At 41.0% G+C, this 19707-nt stretch overlaps 1 protein-coding gene across 3 annotated transcripts in view; it reads right to left on the bottom strand.

Annotated features, from left to right (window-relative positions):
- LOC133609857 (multidrug and toxin extrusion protein 1-like) overlaps nt 1-19707 on the bottom strand; it is a 43251-nt gene that overhangs the window by 5552 nt on the left and 17992 nt on the right. For 2 of the 3 annotated variants that reach the window (XM_061965882.2, XM_061965883.2), the window contains exons 11-21: nt 15601-15702; nt 15460-15528; nt 15233-15381; nt 15113-15155; nt 12594-12638; nt 12350-12447; nt 12179-12276; nt 8093-8206; nt 7955-8022; nt 7767-7875; nt 3554-3629 (exon numbers count right to left, since the gene is read on the bottom strand). In XM_061965882.2, coding sequence (XP_061821866.1) covers nt 3554-3629; nt 7767-7875; nt 7955-8022; nt 8093-8206; nt 12179-12276; nt 12350-12447; nt 12594-12638; nt 15113-15155; nt 15233-15381; nt 15460-15528; nt 15601-15702 — 971 coding nt within the window. The remainder of the gene's footprint in view (nt 1-3553; nt 3630-7766; nt 7876-7954; nt 8023-8092; nt 8207-12178; nt 12277-12349; nt 12448-12593; nt 12639-15112; nt 15156-15232; nt 15382-15459; nt 15529-15600; nt 15703-19707) is intronic. The other variant, XM_061965884.2, reaches the window with a different exon arrangement.

The following is a 19707-nucleotide window of genomic DNA, read 5'->3' as shown; positions in this document are numbered from 1 at the left end:
CACTCATCATATGTAAAGATACTCACTCATCATGTAAAGATACTCACTCATCATATGTAAAGATACTTACTCATATGTAAAGATACTCACTCATCATATGTAAAGATACTCACTCATCATGTAAAGATACTTACTCATTCATATGTAAAGATACTCACTCATCATATGTAAAGATACTCACTCATCATATGTAAAGATACTCACTCATCATATGTAAAGATACTCATCATATGTAAAGATACTTACTCATATGTAAAGACACTCACTCATCATATGTAAAGATACTCACTCATCATGTAAAGATACTTACTCATCATATGTAAAGATACTCACTCATCATATGTAAAGATACTCACTCATCATATGTAAAGATACTCACTCATCATATGTAAAGATACTCACTCATCATGTAAAGATACTTACTCATCATATGTAAAGATACTCACTCATCATATGTAAATATACTCACTCATCATATGTAAAGATACTCACTCATCATATGTAAAGATACTCACTCATCATATGTAAAGATACTCACTCATCATGTAAAGATACTTACTCATCATATGTAAAGATACTCACTCATCATATGTAAAGATACTTACTCATCATATGTAAAGATACTCACTCATCATATGTAAAGATACTCACTCATCATATGTAAAGATACTCACTCATCATATGTAAAGATACTCACTCATCATGTAAAGATACTCACTCATCATATGTAAAGATACTTACTCATATGTAAAGATACTCACTCATCATATGTAAAGATACTCACTCATCATGTAAAGATACTTACTCATCATATGTAAAGATACTCACTCATCATATGTAAAGATACTCACTCATCATATGTAAAGATACTCACTCATCATATGTAAAGATACTCACTCATCATGTAAAGATACTCACTCATCATATGTAAAGATACTCACTCATCATATGTAAAGATACTCACTCATCATATGTAAAGATACTCACTCATCATGTAAAGATACTTACTCATCATATGTAAAGATACTCACTCATCATATGTAAAGATACTCACTCATCATATGTAAAGATACTCACTCATCATATGTAAAGATACTCACTCATCATATGTAAAGATACTCACTCATCATACGTAAAGATACTCACTCATCATATGTAAAGATACTTACTCATATGTAAAGATACTCACTCATCATATGTAAAGATACTCACTCATCATGTAAAGATACTTACTCATCATATGTAAAGATACTCACTCATCATATGTAAAGATACTCACTCATCATATGTAAAGATACTCACTCATCATATGTAAAGATACTCACTCATCATATGTAAAGATACTCACTCATCATGTAAAGATACTCGCTCATCATATGTAAAGATACTCACTCATCATATGTAAAGATACTCACTCATCATATGTAAAGATACTCGCTCATCATATGTAAAGATACTCACTCATCATATGTAAAGATACTCACTCATCATGGAAAGACACTTACTCATCATATGTAAAGATACTCACTCATCATATGTAAAGATACTTACTCATCATATGTAAAGATACTCACTCATCATATGTAAAGATACTCACTCATCATATGTAAAGATACTCACTCATCATATGTAAAGATACTCACTCATCATGTAAAGATACTCACTCATCATATGTAAAGATACTTACTCATATGTAAAGACACTCACTCATCATATGTAAAGATACTCACTAATCATGTAAAGATACTTACTCATCATATGTAAAGATACTCACTCATCATATGTAAAGATACTCACTCATCATATGTAAAGATACTCACTCATCATATGTAAAGATACTCACTCATCATATGTAAAGATACTCACTCATCATGTAAAGATACTCACTCATCATATGTAAAGATACTCACTCATCATATGTAAAGATACTCACTCATCATATGTAAAGATACTCACTCATCATATGTAAAGATACTCGCTCATCATGTAAAGATACTTACTCATCATATGTAAAGATACTCACTCATCATATGTAAAGATACTCACTCATCATATGTAAAGATACTCACTCATCATATGTAAAGATACTCACTCATCATGTAAAGATACTTACTCATCATATGTAAAGATACTCACTCATCATATGTAAAGATACTTACTCATCATATGTAAAGATACTCACTCATCATATGTAAAGATACTCACTCATCATATGTAAAGATACTCACTCATCATATGTAAAGATACTCACTCATCATGTAAAGATACTCACTCATCATATGTAAAGATACTTACTCATATGTAAAGATACTCACTCATCATATGTAAAGATACTCACTCATCATGTAAAGATACTTACTCATCATATGTAAAGATACTCACTCATCATATGTAAAGATACTCACTCATCATATGTAAAGATACTCACTCATCATGTAAAGATACTTACTCATCATATGTAAAGATACTCACTCATCATATGTAAAGATACTCACTCATCATATGTAAAGATACTCACTCATCATGTAAAGATACTTACTCATCATATGTAAAGATACTCACTCATCATATGTAAAGATACTCATCATGTAAAGATACTTACTCATCATATGTAAAGATACTCACTCATCATATGTAAAGATACTCACTCATCATATGTAAAGATACTCACTCATCATATGTAAAGATACTCACTCATCATGTAAAGATACTCACTCATCATATGTAAAGATACTTACTCATATGTAAAGATACTCACTCATCATATGTAAAGATACTCACTCATCATGTAAAGATACTTACTCATCATATGTAAAGATACTCACTCATCATGTAAAGATACTCACTCATCATATGTAAAGATACTCACTCATCATGTAAAGATACTTACTCATCATATGTAAAGATACTCACTCATCATATGTAAAGATACTTACTCATCATATGTAAAGATACTCACTCATCATATGTAAAGATACTCACTCATCATATGTAAAGATACTCACTCATCATATGTAAAGATACTCACTCATCATGTAAAGATACTCACTCATCATATGTAAAGATACTTACTCATATGTAAAGATACTCACTCATCATATGTAAAGATACTCACTCATCATGTAAAGATACTTACTCATCATATGTAAAGATACTCACTCATCATATGTAAAGATACTCACTCATCATATGTAAAGATACTCACTCATCATATGTAAAGATACTCACTCATCATGTAAAGATACTCACTCATCATATGTAAAGATACTCACTCATCATATGTAAAGATACTCATCATGTAAAGATACTTACTCATCATATGTAAAGATACTCATCATATGTAAATATACTCACTCATCATATGTAAAGATACTCATCATGTAAAGATACTTACTCATCATATGTAAAGATACTCACTCATCATATGTAAAAATACTCACTCATCATGTAAAGATACTCACTCATCATATGTAAAGATACTTACTCATCATATGTAAAGATACTTACACATCATATGTAAAGATACTTACTCATCATATGTAAAGATACTCACTCATCATATGTAAAGACGTAAGCAATGTGATCCCTCAGGCTTCCAATGATGACGGCCCAGCACACAGAGACTGATCCTGTGTAGGAAAGGTGCGGTTGTTTACTTTCTCCAACACATGCAGTCACAACACGATACATCACCTCTTTTCCACATGTTTGAAAAAGGAGTAGCCCAACTTTGAAGCAATGGATGGAAATCACAATGGACATATATAACATGGAGAAGATAACTGCCTTTATTCATTATAAATTGGAGAAATTTACTTCATACTGGGAAAACTGGGTCAATTATGTCACGCCCCATAAGCCTGACTTTAATTTTTCAAAATAGTGCTTAAAAAAAAAATCAATAAAAAGGATTACCGTATTTTTCGGAGTATAAGTCGCTCCGGACTATAAGTCGCACCTGCCGAAAATGCATAATAAAGAAGGGAAAAAAACACATATAAGTCGCACTGGAGTATAAGTCACATTTTTTGGGGAAATGTGATAAAAGCCAACACCAGGAATAGACATTTGAAAGGCAATTTAAAATAAATAAAGAATAGTGAACAACAGGCTGAATAAGTGTACGTTATATGAGGCATAAATAACCAACTGGTATGTTAACGTAACATATCATGGTAAGAGTCATTCAAATAACTATAACATATAGAACATGCTATATGTTTACCAAACAATCTGTCATTCCTTTTTTTTTTTTTTTGGCAAATATTTTTTATTGAATTTTACAGTTAAAATCACATTTAACAGTCATACTTTGCTCACGCAAACTCTTCATACAAGCACACATCCACTCATACACACTCACATGCACACTTGAGGAGAGAGGTGCACTTGAACTTTAACACTCAAGGTTTAAAAAAAAAAATACCTAGATATTATATATATATCCATCCATCCCGCTCCGGCTCAGGATCAGCAGGCTATCCAGACTATAGCAAGATGGATGAACATTCCTCGGCATCAAGGATCCTCAGGAAGTGATCCCAAGATCACCTCCCGAGGACCTCACCATCGTTCACACTTAAAAAAGAAAAGGAAAGTCACAGAAATTGATCAGATGCAAAACAATACAAAATAAAACGTCACACAAAAATAAATAAATAAATAAATAAGCAGGTAAACCGTGGCATAACCATATCAAAAGTAACAAAAAAAGAAAAGAAAAAAATAAATAATAGTGGATGATCAATGCAAAAAATAATACAGATAATAAAAAAGGAATACAACTACAAAAAAGATGACAGTTTTTGTTCTTTAAATGTCTATAAGTCATGATTCAATATATTTCAGTAAAGGTTTCCAGGTTAGTTCCCATTTATTCATATTTGTAGAGTTTATAAATCTTTTTTTTTCAAGAGTCATTACATTCACAAGTTCATTTAGCCAGTTCCTGAAGTTGGGTGCAGATGGAGTTTTGCACTCTTTGAGGGTGAGTCCTTTGGCCAAAACCGTCCCGAGCAGCAACACAGCTGTAATATATTTTGGAAGTTTTTGTGTTTCTGAAGACCACCCAAACAAGATTACCGTATTTTTCGGACTATAAGTGGCAGTTTTTTTCATAGTTTGGCCGGGGGTGCGACTTATACTCAGGAGCGACTTATGTGTGAAATGATTAACACAGTACCGTAAAATATCAAATAATATTATTTATCTCATTCACGTAAGAGACTAGACGTATAAGATTTCATGGGATTTAGCGATTAGGAGTGACAGATTGTTTGGTAAACGTATAGCATGTTCTATATGTTATAGTTATTTGAATGACTCTTACCATAATATGTTACGTTAACATACCAGGCACGTTCTCAGTTGGTTATGTATGCCTCATATAATGTACACTTATTCAGCCTGTTGTTCACTATTCTTTATTTATTTTAAATTGCCTTTCAAATGTCTATTCTTGGTGTTGGCTTTTATCAAATAAAATTTCCCCAAAAACTGCGACTTATACTCCAGTGCGACTTATATATGTTTTTTTCCTTCTTTATTATGCATTTTCGGCCGGTGCGACTTATAATCCGAAAAATACGGTATTTTTTTCCCCTCCCAAAATAGAAAGAAAGAATACATTCAGTAAGAAAAGTTACAGTACGTTGATACATATTATTTCCAGGCTTTCGAGGGCCAAATAAAAATAAGTGGCCGGCCAGATCTGGCCCCAGGGCCGAAACTTTCCCTCGGTCCCATGGAGAGCCATACCTGCCAACTTTTGAAATCAGAAAAACCTAGTAGCCAGGGTCCAGGGGCCGCAGGCCCCGGTAGGTCCAGGACAAAGTCCTGGTGGGGGGTTCAGGGGGGCTTTGACGCAAAATGAATATTAGCATTCAGACAGGTTAAAATGTTGCTAAAACCATCACTGTTTGGGCGACGAAAAACGTTGAAAGTTTTCCACTTGTATCGCTAGCAACGGCATTAGACTTGTGTATTTTTGTCCCAACGTGGTCTTTTACATCGCTAATTCCTCCGTGTCCGATCGAAAAATCTTGTCTGCACAAGGTGCAATTCGCGTAGTTTTCACCCTTTTTGGAACGGATAATTATTCCCGGATAGGCTTTTGAATATTCTTCACGGAATGACTGCAGTTTTCTTTTCGGTTTAAGACTCGTTTGCGATTTTTCTCCGGCTGATTCCATGATCGTTCGCTCGTTTGGAAACAATGGCAACTGTATGGCGTCACATTAGTGCCAAAAATCCGAGCGCATAAAAACTGTTATCGCGAGCTGATTCTCCACTTCGTGCGCGCGCGCGACACCATTTTGCGCGCGCGTGGTTCCTTTCTGCGCGCGCGCGGTGCCTTTCTGCGGTGCGCGCGACGCCTTTCTGCGCGCTCTCTGTGTACTCCTGGCATCTCTCCTCGCGCTGTCATGTTTCTTTTTGGCACTTTGGGGGCGGGTATGCTTGGACGGCCCCTTCTTTCTGATTGGCTCTGAGCATTTTTCATATGACCAATCATTCTCCAGTGTAGCAACGTTGTAACCATCTTACTTCAGACATCTAGCCTCAATCATTACATTGATGTCAATGGTACATGTACTACTTAAATTACCATAACTTGCTCGATTTTCGACCAATTTACAAACGGTTTGCCTTGTTACAAATCTTATTACATGTAGATATGACATAGGATGCTGTACCTGTTGAAATGACCTCTTTCGCTTAAAAAAAAAAAAAGACTTAATTGTGCCACATAGTTGTGTAGGGTCAGTGTTAGTCAGTTCTCTGATTATTTTAAACTGTTTCAGAATACATTATTAAAAGCTATTTTTAACATTTTAAAAACAAAATTCAAAGATTATTTCATTAATTTTATGGCTGAATCAAAAGAAATTCCATAAATTAGAAAACAAATGTTCAAGAAGAAGTGAAAATATAAAATAATGTTATGGTTGGATGTTATTGCTGGTGGACCAGTTCTGGCTGAAAGATGTGATTATGGTGTTTGTTGTCTTATTATTTATTTGGGTCACATTTTGTATTACCCTGTATTGTGTTTATGTGGTATGAAATAACCTTCATCAGCGCGCGACATTTTTTTATCCACTTCTTCCTCCGTAAATCTTGATACATATTGACGATGACCCGCCCTGCTATACTTCTGATTGGCTCTGAGCATTTTTCAGCGTTTTTTGCCTGACCAATCAGAAAGAAGAGGCCGTCTAAGCATACCCGCCCCCAAAGTGCCAAAAAGAAACATGACAGCGCGAGGAGAGATGCCAGGAGTACACAGAGAGCGCGCAGAAAGGCACCGCGCGCGCGCTAAAAGGCACCACGCGCGCGCAAAATGGTGTCGCGCGTGCGCACGAAGTGGAGAATCAGCGCGCGATAACAGTTTTTATGCGCTCTGATTTTTGGCACTAATGTGACGCCATACAACTGGTGCCTCGTGCTTGGCAGCGGTGCTATAAATAGCCTCGTGCATGGCGTTCGGAATGGCTCGATAGGAAGTTACGGGAAGCAGTGTCATTGTTGTTACGCGATTTCGTGAATAAAACTTAAAAAAAAAAAAATATTTTTAATTAATGAAAAACCGTACTTTTTATCACTGCAACCGTAACCCGGAATAGGTTGATGAAAACCGTACTAATTACGGGAAAACCGGAGTAGTTGGCAGGTATGGAGAGCACTTCCTGGCAGCCTCCAGTGCGTCCTACAATGTGCTCGGGTTTTTCTCTTTAACTACAAGAACCGGTGTTTAATTGCTGACTGACCTGCACAGAAAAATGACAGTTTTGCAGACAGCTTGGCTCGCTCTGTGTCTCCAGCTCCGAGGGCATTTCCCACTCTAACACAGCCCGCCACACTAAAACCTGATGGAAACTGAAAACATGATACAACATTAATATGCACTGCATACACAATAACACCAGCATCTAATGGAAGATTGTATTGAACTCACCATGAAAGCAATGTTCGACAGCTGGTACACGACGGACTGAGCTCCGAGCTCCACCTCACTTATGAGACCTGTGAAGGCAAATTGGATCTGCGTTTGTAGTTGTTGACCAAATTCAGTCGAGGGTTGATGGACATGTACCTGCCAGTAAGCTGCCAAACTCAAATGTCCACCACTCCACACATAACATGACCATGCTGGGAATGGCCAAGTGAATGAATGAGCTCCAGTCCTGTAGGCAATCTTTGGACCAACCTGGAAGCACATTCATCTTTTTTGTAATAAAAAAACATTTTTACATAATTCATGTTAAAGGAGCCAGATGTAGTAATGTGGCCAGAAATGTTACTGCAATCACGGTACAAAATTATGTAGTCCCCTCCCACTGTCTAAGACTGAGGTTGCCAGATACGAATCTGAATCTTACTCCAAGGAACTTCAAATAGCAATGGACGAGTCCTACGCTGTAGGTTTCTCTTGTTTATGCTTCTTGCAAGATGGTTTACTAAGTAATCATGCCACATTTTACTGATGCCCATTAGACAAATGTATTTGTAAAGTTCCATCCATCCATCCATTTTCTTCCGCTTATCCGAGGTCGGGTCACGGGGGCAGCAGCCTAAACAGGGAAGCCCAGACTTTCCTCTCCCCAGCCACTTGGTCCAGCTCCTCCCGGGGGATCCTGAGCCGTTCCCAGGCCAGCCGGGAGACATAGTCTTCCCAACGTGTCCTGGGTCTTCCCCGTGGCCTCCTGCCGGTCGGACGTGCCCTAAACACCTCCCTAGGGAGGCGTTCGGGTGGCATCCTGAGCAGATGCCCGAACCACCTCATCTGGCTCCTCTCCATGTGGAGGAGCAGCGGCTTTACTTTGAGCTCCTCCCAGATGACAGAGCTTCTCACCCTATCTCCGGCCGAGGAAACTCATTTCGGCCGCTTGTACCCGTGATCTTGTCCTTTCGGTCATAACCCAAAGCTCATGACCATAGGTGAGGATGGGAATGTAGATCGACCGGTAAATTGAGAGCTTTGCCTTCCGGTTCAGCTCCTTCTTCACCACAACAGATCGATACAGCGTCCGCATTACTGAAGACGCCGCACCGATCCGCCTGTCGATCTCACCATCCACTCTTCCCTCACTCGTGAACAAGACACCCAGGTACTTGAACTCCTCCACTTGGGGCGAGACATAGTCTTCCCAACGTGTCCTGGGTCTTCCCCGCGGCCTCCTGCCGGTCGGACGTGCCCCAAACACCTCCCAAGGGAGGCGTTCGGGTGGCATCCTGACCAGATGCCCGAACCACCTCATCTGGCTCCTCTCCATGTGGAGGAGCAGCGGCTTTACTCTGAGCTCCTCCCGGATGACAGAGCTTCTCACCCTATCTCTAAGGGAGAGACCCGCCACCTGGCGGAGGAAACTCATTTGGGCCGCTTGTACCCGTGATCTTGTCCTTTCGGTCATAACCCAAAGCTCTTGACCATAGGTGAGGATGGGAATGTAGATCGACTGGTAAATTGAGAGCTTTGCCTTGCGGCTCAGCTCCTCCTTCACCACAACGGATCGATACAGCGTCCGCATTACTGAAGACGCCGCACCGATCACGATCCACTCTTCCCCCACTCGTGAACAAGACTCCTAGGTACTTGAACTCCTCCACTTGGGGCAAGATCTCCTCCCCAACCCGGAGATGGCACTCCACCCTTTTCCGGGCGAGAACCATGGACTCGGACTTGGAGGTGCTGATTCTCATTCCAGTGGCTTCACACTCGGCTGCGAACCGATCCAATGAGAGCTGAAGATCCTGGCCAGTTGAAGCCATCAGGACCACATCATCTGCAAAAAGCAGAGACCTAATCCTGCAGCCACCAAACCAGATCCCCTCAACGCCCTGACTGCGCCTAGAAATGATGTCCATAAAAGTTATGAACAGAATGGGTGACAAAGGGCAGCCTTGGCGGAGTCCAACCCTCACTGGAAACGGGTCCGACTTACTACCGGCAATTGTAAATTTGTAAAGTTACGCAGCAATATTTTAGTCGGGAGTCGGGACAGATTGTTGGCTTTACCCTGCTAAAATGTCTAGTTTGACCGCACGGACCACCATCCAAATAATGACATATAACAATATATCATATATGGCATAGGCTTACTTTGATGGCAAGCCAAGGCCAACAGTAAAATGACCGCCACATTTCGTTCGGCATAACCATGCATCCAACCTGACGCACCGCGTTCTCTTCCATGTACGCACTTCACCATCTTTCAGTGCTGAGTGCCATTCTATGAGACAACCCATGTTACGCATAAACCACGTTATGCATAAGTCATACCGCCTACTACCATGTCAATACACAAAGTAGAACATCATTACATGTAATGCATAATGTTGTGCCAAGCAAATACCACCACATATGTGTTTGACGCACATACAGTATCAGAAACTGCTAGCTGCATGCTAAGCATTCGCTGCAGGAACATACTAGCTATGGTAGACAAGATCATAGATTGTATTGGACAATATAGTTTACATACCAAATGCCCATTTCCATTTATTACAAGTAATAAGAAAACGTAAATGCCCGACTTACCTATCAAGGAGGAAATTAGCAAGTTTGGTGTCAGATGAAAAAATATTCTCCGCCTTCAATGGTCTCCATCTTTCAAAGGCATCCCGATACAAATCCTTGTTTTGTTCCTGGCTTTGTCATGGATAAGTTGAGAATGGTAACTTTTAGAAGCACTAAGGTCTGACATGTTTAGTAACTTTACCAGTGGCAGTAGCCAGACCAAGACGGCGGTGTGTAACTGGCAACCTGGATGTGACACTCACAGACTCACCCTATCTCAAAGGGAGAGACCCGCCACCTGGCGGAGGAAACTCATTTGGGCCGCTTGTACCCGTGATCTTGTCCTTTCGGTCATAACCCAAAGCTCCTGACCATAGGTGAGGATGGGAATGTAGATCGACTGGTAAATTGAGAGCTTTGCCTTCCGGCTCAGCTCCTCCTTCACCACAACGGATCGATACAGCGTCCGCATTACTGAAGACGCCGCACCGATCACGATCCACTCTTCCCCCACTCGTGAACAAGACTCCTAGGTACTTGAACTCCTCCACTTGGGGCAAGATCTCCTCCCCAACCCGGAGATGGCACTCCACCCTTTTCTGGGCGAGAACCGTGGACTCGGACTTGGAGGTGCTGATTCTCATTCCAGTCGCTTCACACTCGGCTGCGAACCGATCCAATGAGAGCTGAAGATCCTGACCAGTTGAAGCCATCAGGACCACATCATCTGCAAAAAGCAGAGACCTAATCCTGCAGCCACCAAACCAGATCCCCTCAACGCCCTGACTGCGCCTAGAAATTATGTCCATAAAAGTTATGAACAGAATGGGTGACAAAGGGCAGCCTTGGCGGAGTCACTCACAGACGTTCTAATTGGTCAAACGGTGGAGGACGGGGCATCAAAATGAAAACAATAACAAGATTTCGGGGCTGTAAATCTAATTTTGAAATGAGCATATGAACTACTGTTATCAGTTATAAAAAGAAGACTATTTATTAATGCCTTTTGACATATCAGGACCATTTAAATAGACCCCCTTTTTAGACCAGTTGATCTGCCGTTTCTTTTCTTTTCTCCTCTGCCCCCCTCTCTCTTGTGGAGGGGGAGGTCCGGTGGCCATGGATGAAGTGCTGGCTGTCCAGAGTCAAGACCTAGGGAGGACCGCTCGCCTGTGCGGTCCTCTCCAAGGTTTCTCATAGTCATTCACATCGACGTCCCACTGGGGTGAGTTTTCCTTGCCCTTATGTGGGCTCTGAACCACGGATGTCGTTGTGGCTTGTGCAGCCCTTTGAGACACTTGTGATTTAGGGCTAGATAAATAAACATTGATTGATTAATGATGACTTGACATGCAATTATTACATATGGCACCTTTAAGGACATTCATATTTGGTATTTCACATTTAACTTAGCCTTCTGTTTCCAATCCAATCTGTATTTTTTATAAAAGCCTGTGTCTGATTGCTTACTGTGTTTTGCTTCTTGTTGTTTTTTGGCTTGAACAATATTAATTTTGCTTTAGAGGTTCTTTTAAACAAAGACTGCTGAAGTGGTTTTGAGTTTCCTATTGTCCATTCAGACATAGTACCATATTAAGGTTTATGGGGGAACAATAGTGAACATGGAAGAGTGCTGCTCGTAGGTGCAAATAGGGCACTTACCTCCCCAGGTGGCCTTGTGAACACCTTTCCATAGGATGTAAGCGTAGAGGATCCCAACCATGTTGAACTGGGACAGAGTGTTGGCAAGAGCCGAGCCTCTATAGAGAACATTGCATTTGAAGGGTATTAGTTTCACGCAATCGGTGCTGTAAATGAAAAAGCAACACTTACGCTACACCCAGATTTAATGCAAAGAGAAAAATGTAGTTAAAGAGGACGTTGATGAGATTGACCACAAAACCGGTGATTACTTGTGGCCATATGATGCCCTGAAATTGACAACTGAAGCATTATTATGTCTTAACTGTACATGTTTACATATAAGATGTGTTGCTACATTAATTGGTATGCAGCATATTTTTTCTCTTTTGGCTGTTTTAGTTTACATCATTATGCCTTCTGATTTTCGACTTACCTGATTTTGCAAGTATCTTGTTTCCAGTGAATACATGAATGTAGCCTGTGAGATTGGAACACAGATGTTTTACAATGCAACAATTTTGCAATTAAGGTTTAGAAATGCCTGGGGAAATGTATTTTCATAGAAAAACAGTGATGTTACTACCACACTACCAATAAATGTTATTAAACTAGTAACGCTAGTAAAACTAGTAAACGCTAGTTAAACTAGTGGTTTTCGTCCTGATCGTGGAAGGGTAGACCAGTTCTATACTCTCTGCAGGGTCCTTGATGGTGCATGGGAGTTTGCCCAACCAGTCTACATGTGTTTTGTGGACTCGGAGAAGGCATTTGACCGTGTCCCCCGGGAAGTCCTGTGGGGAGTGCTCAGAGAGTATGGAGTATCGGACTGTCTGATTGTGGCAGTTCGTTCCCTGTATGATCAGTGTCAGAGCTTGGTCCGCATTGCCAGCAGTAAGTCGGACACGTTTCCAATGAGAGTTGGACTCCACCAAGGCCACCCTTTGTCACCAATTCTGTTCATAACTTTTATGGACAGAATTTCTAGGCGCAGTCAAGGCGTTGGGGGGATCTGGTTTGGTGGCTGCAGGATTAGGTCTCTGCTTTTTGCAGATGATGTGGTCCTGATGGCTTCGTCTGGCCAAGATCTTCAGCTCTCACTGGATCGGTTCGCAGCCGAGTGTGAAGCGACTGGGCTGAGAATCAGCACCTCCAAGTCCGAGTCCATGGTTCTCGCCAACGTTCCCTCTCAGGTGCGCGCCTGCGCAATTGCACACTGCTCACGCGTCCTCTGCGCACAGCAAATTAATGCCGCGCAGAAAATCAAAAATCCCATCTGAACTTTAAACAAAAAAAACACATTACAGTTTATTCTGTATGATTTTGCAATGCAACTCTGTGAGTGACAGGTGACAACAAGAGTGGCCCCAATGAATAAAACAATCTTTGTCAACACAGTTCAATTATCGTCTGTCGAGAGACTTTACGGACAGGAATTCCATCAATCACTTTATTGAGCAAAACTGTTTGTAACCACACCAAAAACATGAGTAAAAAAACTTTTATCTATAAAAACTGGTAATTTTCTTCCAAACAAACCAGGCTTAAACCAACGTTATCATCCGTCGTTTCAACAGAAGCCGCTCGCTCTGTCTCACCTGCACCAACACACGCACTCATGGCACTTAGCCAGTGCTGCGTTTATGGCCACACAATAAGTCGGACAACCCCAACGCCACACCATGTGTAAATGCCAGGTTGTAACACTCGGACTCCTCAATCAGATGTGTGCTTATTTTACTGCCATTTATTAAGAATGTTAATCTAAGGATATTATTCATGAAATATTGTCACTAAATTTCATAAATGCTAATAAAAAGATGTATTTTACAGACAGAAAGTTACAGGAACTAAATGTAATCTCTGAAAGGGGTAACATTTCAGGACCCGCAGCCAGACATACAATACTAGCACATAGGTCATGAAAAACATGTTTTTTTTGTCATTGTCATTGTAAGAGGGCAAAATCACTTATATCACAACATTATTTTAATAAAACATTTAAATGGTTATGATGTCAGGTTTGGGACAGGTGTGACGCTGGTGTGGCCACAGTGTGCACGTCTGATGTTGCTCACATGTGCTCCACTGAATGCTCAGGGAGTTTGTGCGTTTGCTCACACATGAAAAATTAGAGGGAACATTGGTTCTCGCCCGGGAAAGGGTAGAGTGCCATCTCCAGGTTGGGGAGGAGATCTGGCCCCAAGTGGAGGAGTTCAAGTACCTGGGAGTCTTGCTCACGAATGAACGGTGCGGCGTCTTCAGTAATGTGGACGCTGTATCGATCCGTTGTGGTGAAGAAGGAGCTGAGCCGGAAGGCAAAGCTCTCAATTTACCGGTCGATCTACGTTCCCATCCTCACCTAAGGTCATGAGCTTTGGGTCATGACCGAAAGGACAAGATCACGGGTACAAGCGGCCCAAATGAGTTTCCTCTGCCGGGTGGCGGGTCTCTCCCTTAGAGATAGGGTGAGAAGCTCTGCCATCTGGGAGGAGCTCAAAGTAAAGCCGCTGCTCCTCCACATGGAGAAGAGCCAGATGCTCCTTCACATGGAGAAGAGCCAGATGAGGTGGTTCGGGCATCTGGTCAGGATGCCACCCGAACGCCTCCCGAGGGAGGTGTTTGGGACACATCCGACCGGCAGGAGGCCGCGGGGAAGACCCAGGAGAGGTTGGGAAGACTATGTCTCCCGGCTGGCCTGGGAACGCCTCGGGATCCCCCGGGAGGAGCTGGACCAAGTGGCTGGGAAGAGAGAAGTCTGGGCTTCCCTGCTTAGGCTGCTGCCCCCGCGACCTGACCTCGGATAAGCGGAAGAAAATGGATGGATGGATGGAGCTAGTAACGCTGCTATTTATAACGTCGACACTGCCCAACTCTGGCGTAGGGAGTGCCTAATATTTTCCCTGGTCTATATGGATTCATGTTATTGGTTGTGTTAAATCCTAAAATGCTTACTGGTAGCGCTGGCATGAAGATCTTCACATACAACTGAGACAACCTGAAGGGAACATTGACGACAGTGATGGACAAATTCTTCAAAAACTGGGAATTGAAAAATCGTAGATGTCAGCTGACCTGGCAACCTCTGGCTCCTGTCCTACAGCCAGCAGAATGGACTCAGTGTTAATGAGGACGGCCCAACAGGGAAAACATGCCAGAATCAGAATGAGAATTGCCCTCTGCAGGATCACCCCGACTCTCAGAAGGTTGCCACTCCCAAATGTCTAAAACAAGAAAGAATGTTGTATTGATATGTAGCCTAAGCACAATGCATGAGTGTGGCAGGCTGGTGCTTACTGTACCTGAGAAATCAAAGTATCACATGCGGACGCCAGCCCTACGCCAACAGATATGCCCGTCACATTAACAACCTGTGGATACAAAGAAGAAAATGCTGTAGTGTGCATGTAGTTCATATGGTATCATCTGAAATGAAGACTTACCGCTATGGCCAGAGATACACCTGCCAGCTCCACCTTTCCCAAATGGCCACAAAAGACCGTGCTGATAAAACTCACAGCAAAAAACAGGAAGTTCGCCAAAATCTATTAAATTGGAGGAAAGTTTTCCAGAATTACATATACGTAAGTGCACAAGTTCCAGTACAACAGCTGTGGCGAATATGTGCCTTTGTCAATAAAAATATGCTCAGTGTTGAGACTAATTCATTGAACATATTTATTATGGTGGTGGTGAAGAAGGAGCTGAGCCGGAAGGCAAAGCTCTCAATTTACCGGTCGATCTACGTTCCCATCCTCACCTATGGTCATGAGCTTTGGGTTATGACCGAAAGGACAAGATCACGGGTACAAGCGGCCCAAATGAGTTTCCTCCGCCGGGTGGTGGGGCTCTCCCTTAGAGATAGGGTGAGAAGCTCTGCCATCCGGGAGGAGCTCAAAGTAAAGCCGCTGCTCCTCCACATGGAGAGGAGCCAGATGAGGTGGTTCGGGCATCTGGTCATGATGCCACCCAAAGGCCTCCCTAGGGAGGTGTTTAGGGCATGTCCGACCGGTAGGAGGCCACGGGGAAGACCCAGGACACGTTGGGAAGACTATCTCTCCCGGCTGGCCTGGGAACGCCTCGGGATCCCCCGGGAAGAGCTGGACCAAGTGGCTGGGGAGAGGAAAGTCTGGGCTTCCCTGCTTAGGCTGCTGTCTCCGCGACCCGACCTCGGATAAGCGGAAGAAGATGGATGGATGGATGGATGGATGGATGTTTATTATTACCACCTACTCAGTGGCCTAGTGGTTAGAGTGTCCGTCCTGAGATCGGTAGGTTGGGAGTTCAAATCCCGGCCGAGTCATACCAAAGACTATAAAAATGGGACCCATTACCTCCCTGCTTGGCACTCAGCATCAAGGGTTGGAATTGGGGGTTAAATCACCAAAATGATTCCCGGGCGCAGCCACCGCTGCTGCCCACTGCTCCCCTCACCTCCCAGGGGGTAATCAAGAGTGATGGGTCAAATGCAGAGAATAATTTCGCCACACCTAGTGTGTGTGTGACAATCATTGGTACTTTAACTTTAACTTTAACTTTATGATTATCATGTAGGTAAAACATTAGAAGCAAGTCCAATCACTGTCTATAGCTATTAGACTATGTTCCTACCGACTCTTCTCCTCAGTTCTCAATGTGTCGTGTATAGGGTTGCAAAATTCCGGGAATATTCAAAATTGGAATCTTTCCATGGGAATTAACGGGAATATATGGGAATTAACGGAAATTAATGGGAATAAACATTGAATGCAACATGCTAGATGTCACAGCATGATTATTAGCTAAAACAACCTAATTTAATGCAAATTCAGTTGAATTTCAACCCTGCACGGTGCATTCCTCCATCACATGTGCAGTGCATTCTTGCATCACATGCACAGATAATTCCCAGCATGCTACACTACAGCAGGGCTATTGAGGCCACAATAGTGTTTGTCCCTCATTATGTGTACAAAATAATAGGTAGATAATTGACACAATATGTTACTGCATACGTCAGCAGACTAATTAGGAGTCTTTGTTTGTTTACTTATTACCGTATTTTTCGGAGTATAAGTCGCTCCGGCCGAAAATGCATAATAAAGAAGGAAAAAAACATATATAAGTCGCACTGGAGTATAAGTCGCATTTTTGTATTTGATAAAAGCCAACACCAAGAATAGACATTTGAAAGGCAATTTAAAATAAATAAAGAATAGTGAACAACAGGCTGAATAAGTGTACGTTATATGAGGCATAAATAACCAACTGGTATGTTAACGTAACATATTATGGTAAGAGTCATTCAAATAACTATAACATATAGAACATGCTATACGTTTACCAAACAATCTATCACTCCTAATCGCTAAATCCCATGAAATCGTATACATCTAGTCTCTTACGTGAATGAGATAAATAATATTATTTGATATTTTACGGTACTGTGTTAATAATTTCACACATAAGTCGCACCCCCGGCCAAACTATGAAAAAAACTGTGACTTATAGTCCGAAAAATACGGTACTAAAAGACAAGTTGTCTAGTATGTTCACTATTTTATTTAAGGACTAAATTACAATAATAAACATATGTTTTATGTACCCTAAGATGTTTAGTTCAAATAAAGCCATTAATTACATTTTTTTGTGGTCCCCTTTATTTAGAAAAATATCGAAATACATTTTGGTACCGGTACCAAAATATTGGTATCGGGACAACCCTAATTCATTGTTAGCTGACTTTTTACTGATGTTTATTTAAGATTTGGAATGCATAAAAAAAGAAAACATGCTTGTTCTCGTCTTACATAGTGAATGTGCATGAAAGGCAAAATCAATTTTTAAAAAAAAGTGCAGTTTCCCATTATCACGTCAGGCAACCCTTTTCTGCGTTTTATTTTTTATTTTTTTGGAAATTGTTTCAGCAACTTTTTTTCCACTATGATGGACTGTCCTGGGAACTCTCAAATACAGTGATGTGCGGTGAGGTTGATGGCTGGTGAGGCACTGACTTCATCACAGTCAGATTTACAAACATATGAACCCTCAAGAGTATCTTATTCACCATTTGATTGGCAGCAGTTAACGGGTTATGTTTAAAATGCAGAGGACAAATTTCATTACACTTAGTGTGTGTGTGACAATCATTGGTACTTTAACTTAACTTTAACTTTACACATACAAACTGTAGCACACAAAAAAGCACATTTAATAAAAAAAACGTTATTATGGTCTTACCTTTACTTAGAAATTAAGTCCATGCGCTGCAACTAAAGCCCTCACTTAAACCTTCCACGTGCAAGATTGAATCTATTTAAAAAAGTGTAACCGAGGGTTTATAAATGTCGCCTATACTGTATGAAACTACAAAATAACAAACACGGAGGCTCCAGTTTACACGAGGACCACTTTATTTACCTTCTTTCAAAAACCTCCGCAACGTGACATCACTTCCACTCTTGGCGCCTTCAAAATAAGAGCTCAAGGCATATACTGTATAACAGCGCATAACAGGAACTTAACATCACAAAGAGGAAAGCCCATGAAAATAGGTTACAAAAGTTATTTAATAAGAAGCCAAAAAGTGCAAAAACAATAATGTTCGTGTTGGAGGGGTTGTGAATTAGGTACACCTGCAGTCTGCAGGTGTATCTAATGTTGTGTCCCTGCAGTCATTCACAACTCCTCCAACACCAACATTATTGTTTTTGCACTTTTTGGCTTCTTATGAAATAATTTTTTTAAATAGATTCAATCTTGCACGTGGAAAGTTTAAGTGTGGGCTTTAGTTGATATAACAATTCTACGGCGGGGGTGCAGGAGGCGAGCCTCAGCCAGTGCGTCTTTTGCAGCCGTTTTATGATCGCTCAGCACAAGAAATACTTTACACACATACAGTTGTTGACAAAATACACTGTACATTATATACCTAAGCTAACTAAACTATGGAAATGTATAATATAGTTCATATAGCAATACGGTCTCACTGCACAGCAGGCCAGCAGTTAACCGAGTCATTGCGCAATCCATGTTGCGGCACTGAGTGACGTGCCTCAACTGGCTGCTGTTCACCGCACCGTCTCTTCTCAGTATTTGAACGGCAAATGTGAAAATTCAGCGATTTTGAATAAAAATAATCTAAAACTGGTGAAGTTAAATGGAAAATAACTTTATAGTATAATCACTGGATACATATAACAATTTAATTTTTTTTTTTCTTTTTACATTTTTTTTCTTTCCATGATGGCAGGTGAGGCCCCACCTCACCTGCCTCTAGTGACTGCACGTCACTGCTCAAATAACTTTTGGAATGATTTCCACAGGCACGGACAATGCATGTATACTTTCACTTGACTTCTTACTAGGAGTGCACTCGTTTGCTCACCATGTCCTTGACTTCTAGGCAACAACAACCAGACATGACATCACCTGCAACCTAACAAGAGAAAGTGCCTCCAACCAACTTAAGACGGAACCTAAAACCATGTCAGCCATTATTTGACAAGTGGCCGTGTGTGTCAATCAAGTGACAAATGTCTATATTATTAATAAAAGAAGCCCCGCACTCC

Source organism: Nerophis lumbriciformis, linkage group LG07, assembly GCF_033978685.3.
Source record: "Nerophis lumbriciformis linkage group LG07, RoL_Nlum_v2.1, whole genome shotgun sequence".
NCBI classification, from domain to species: domain Eukaryota; kingdom Metazoa; phylum Chordata; class Actinopteri; order Syngnathiformes; family Syngnathidae; genus Nerophis; species Nerophis lumbriciformis.
This window is presented reverse-complemented; position numbering and strand designations above follow the sequence as displayed.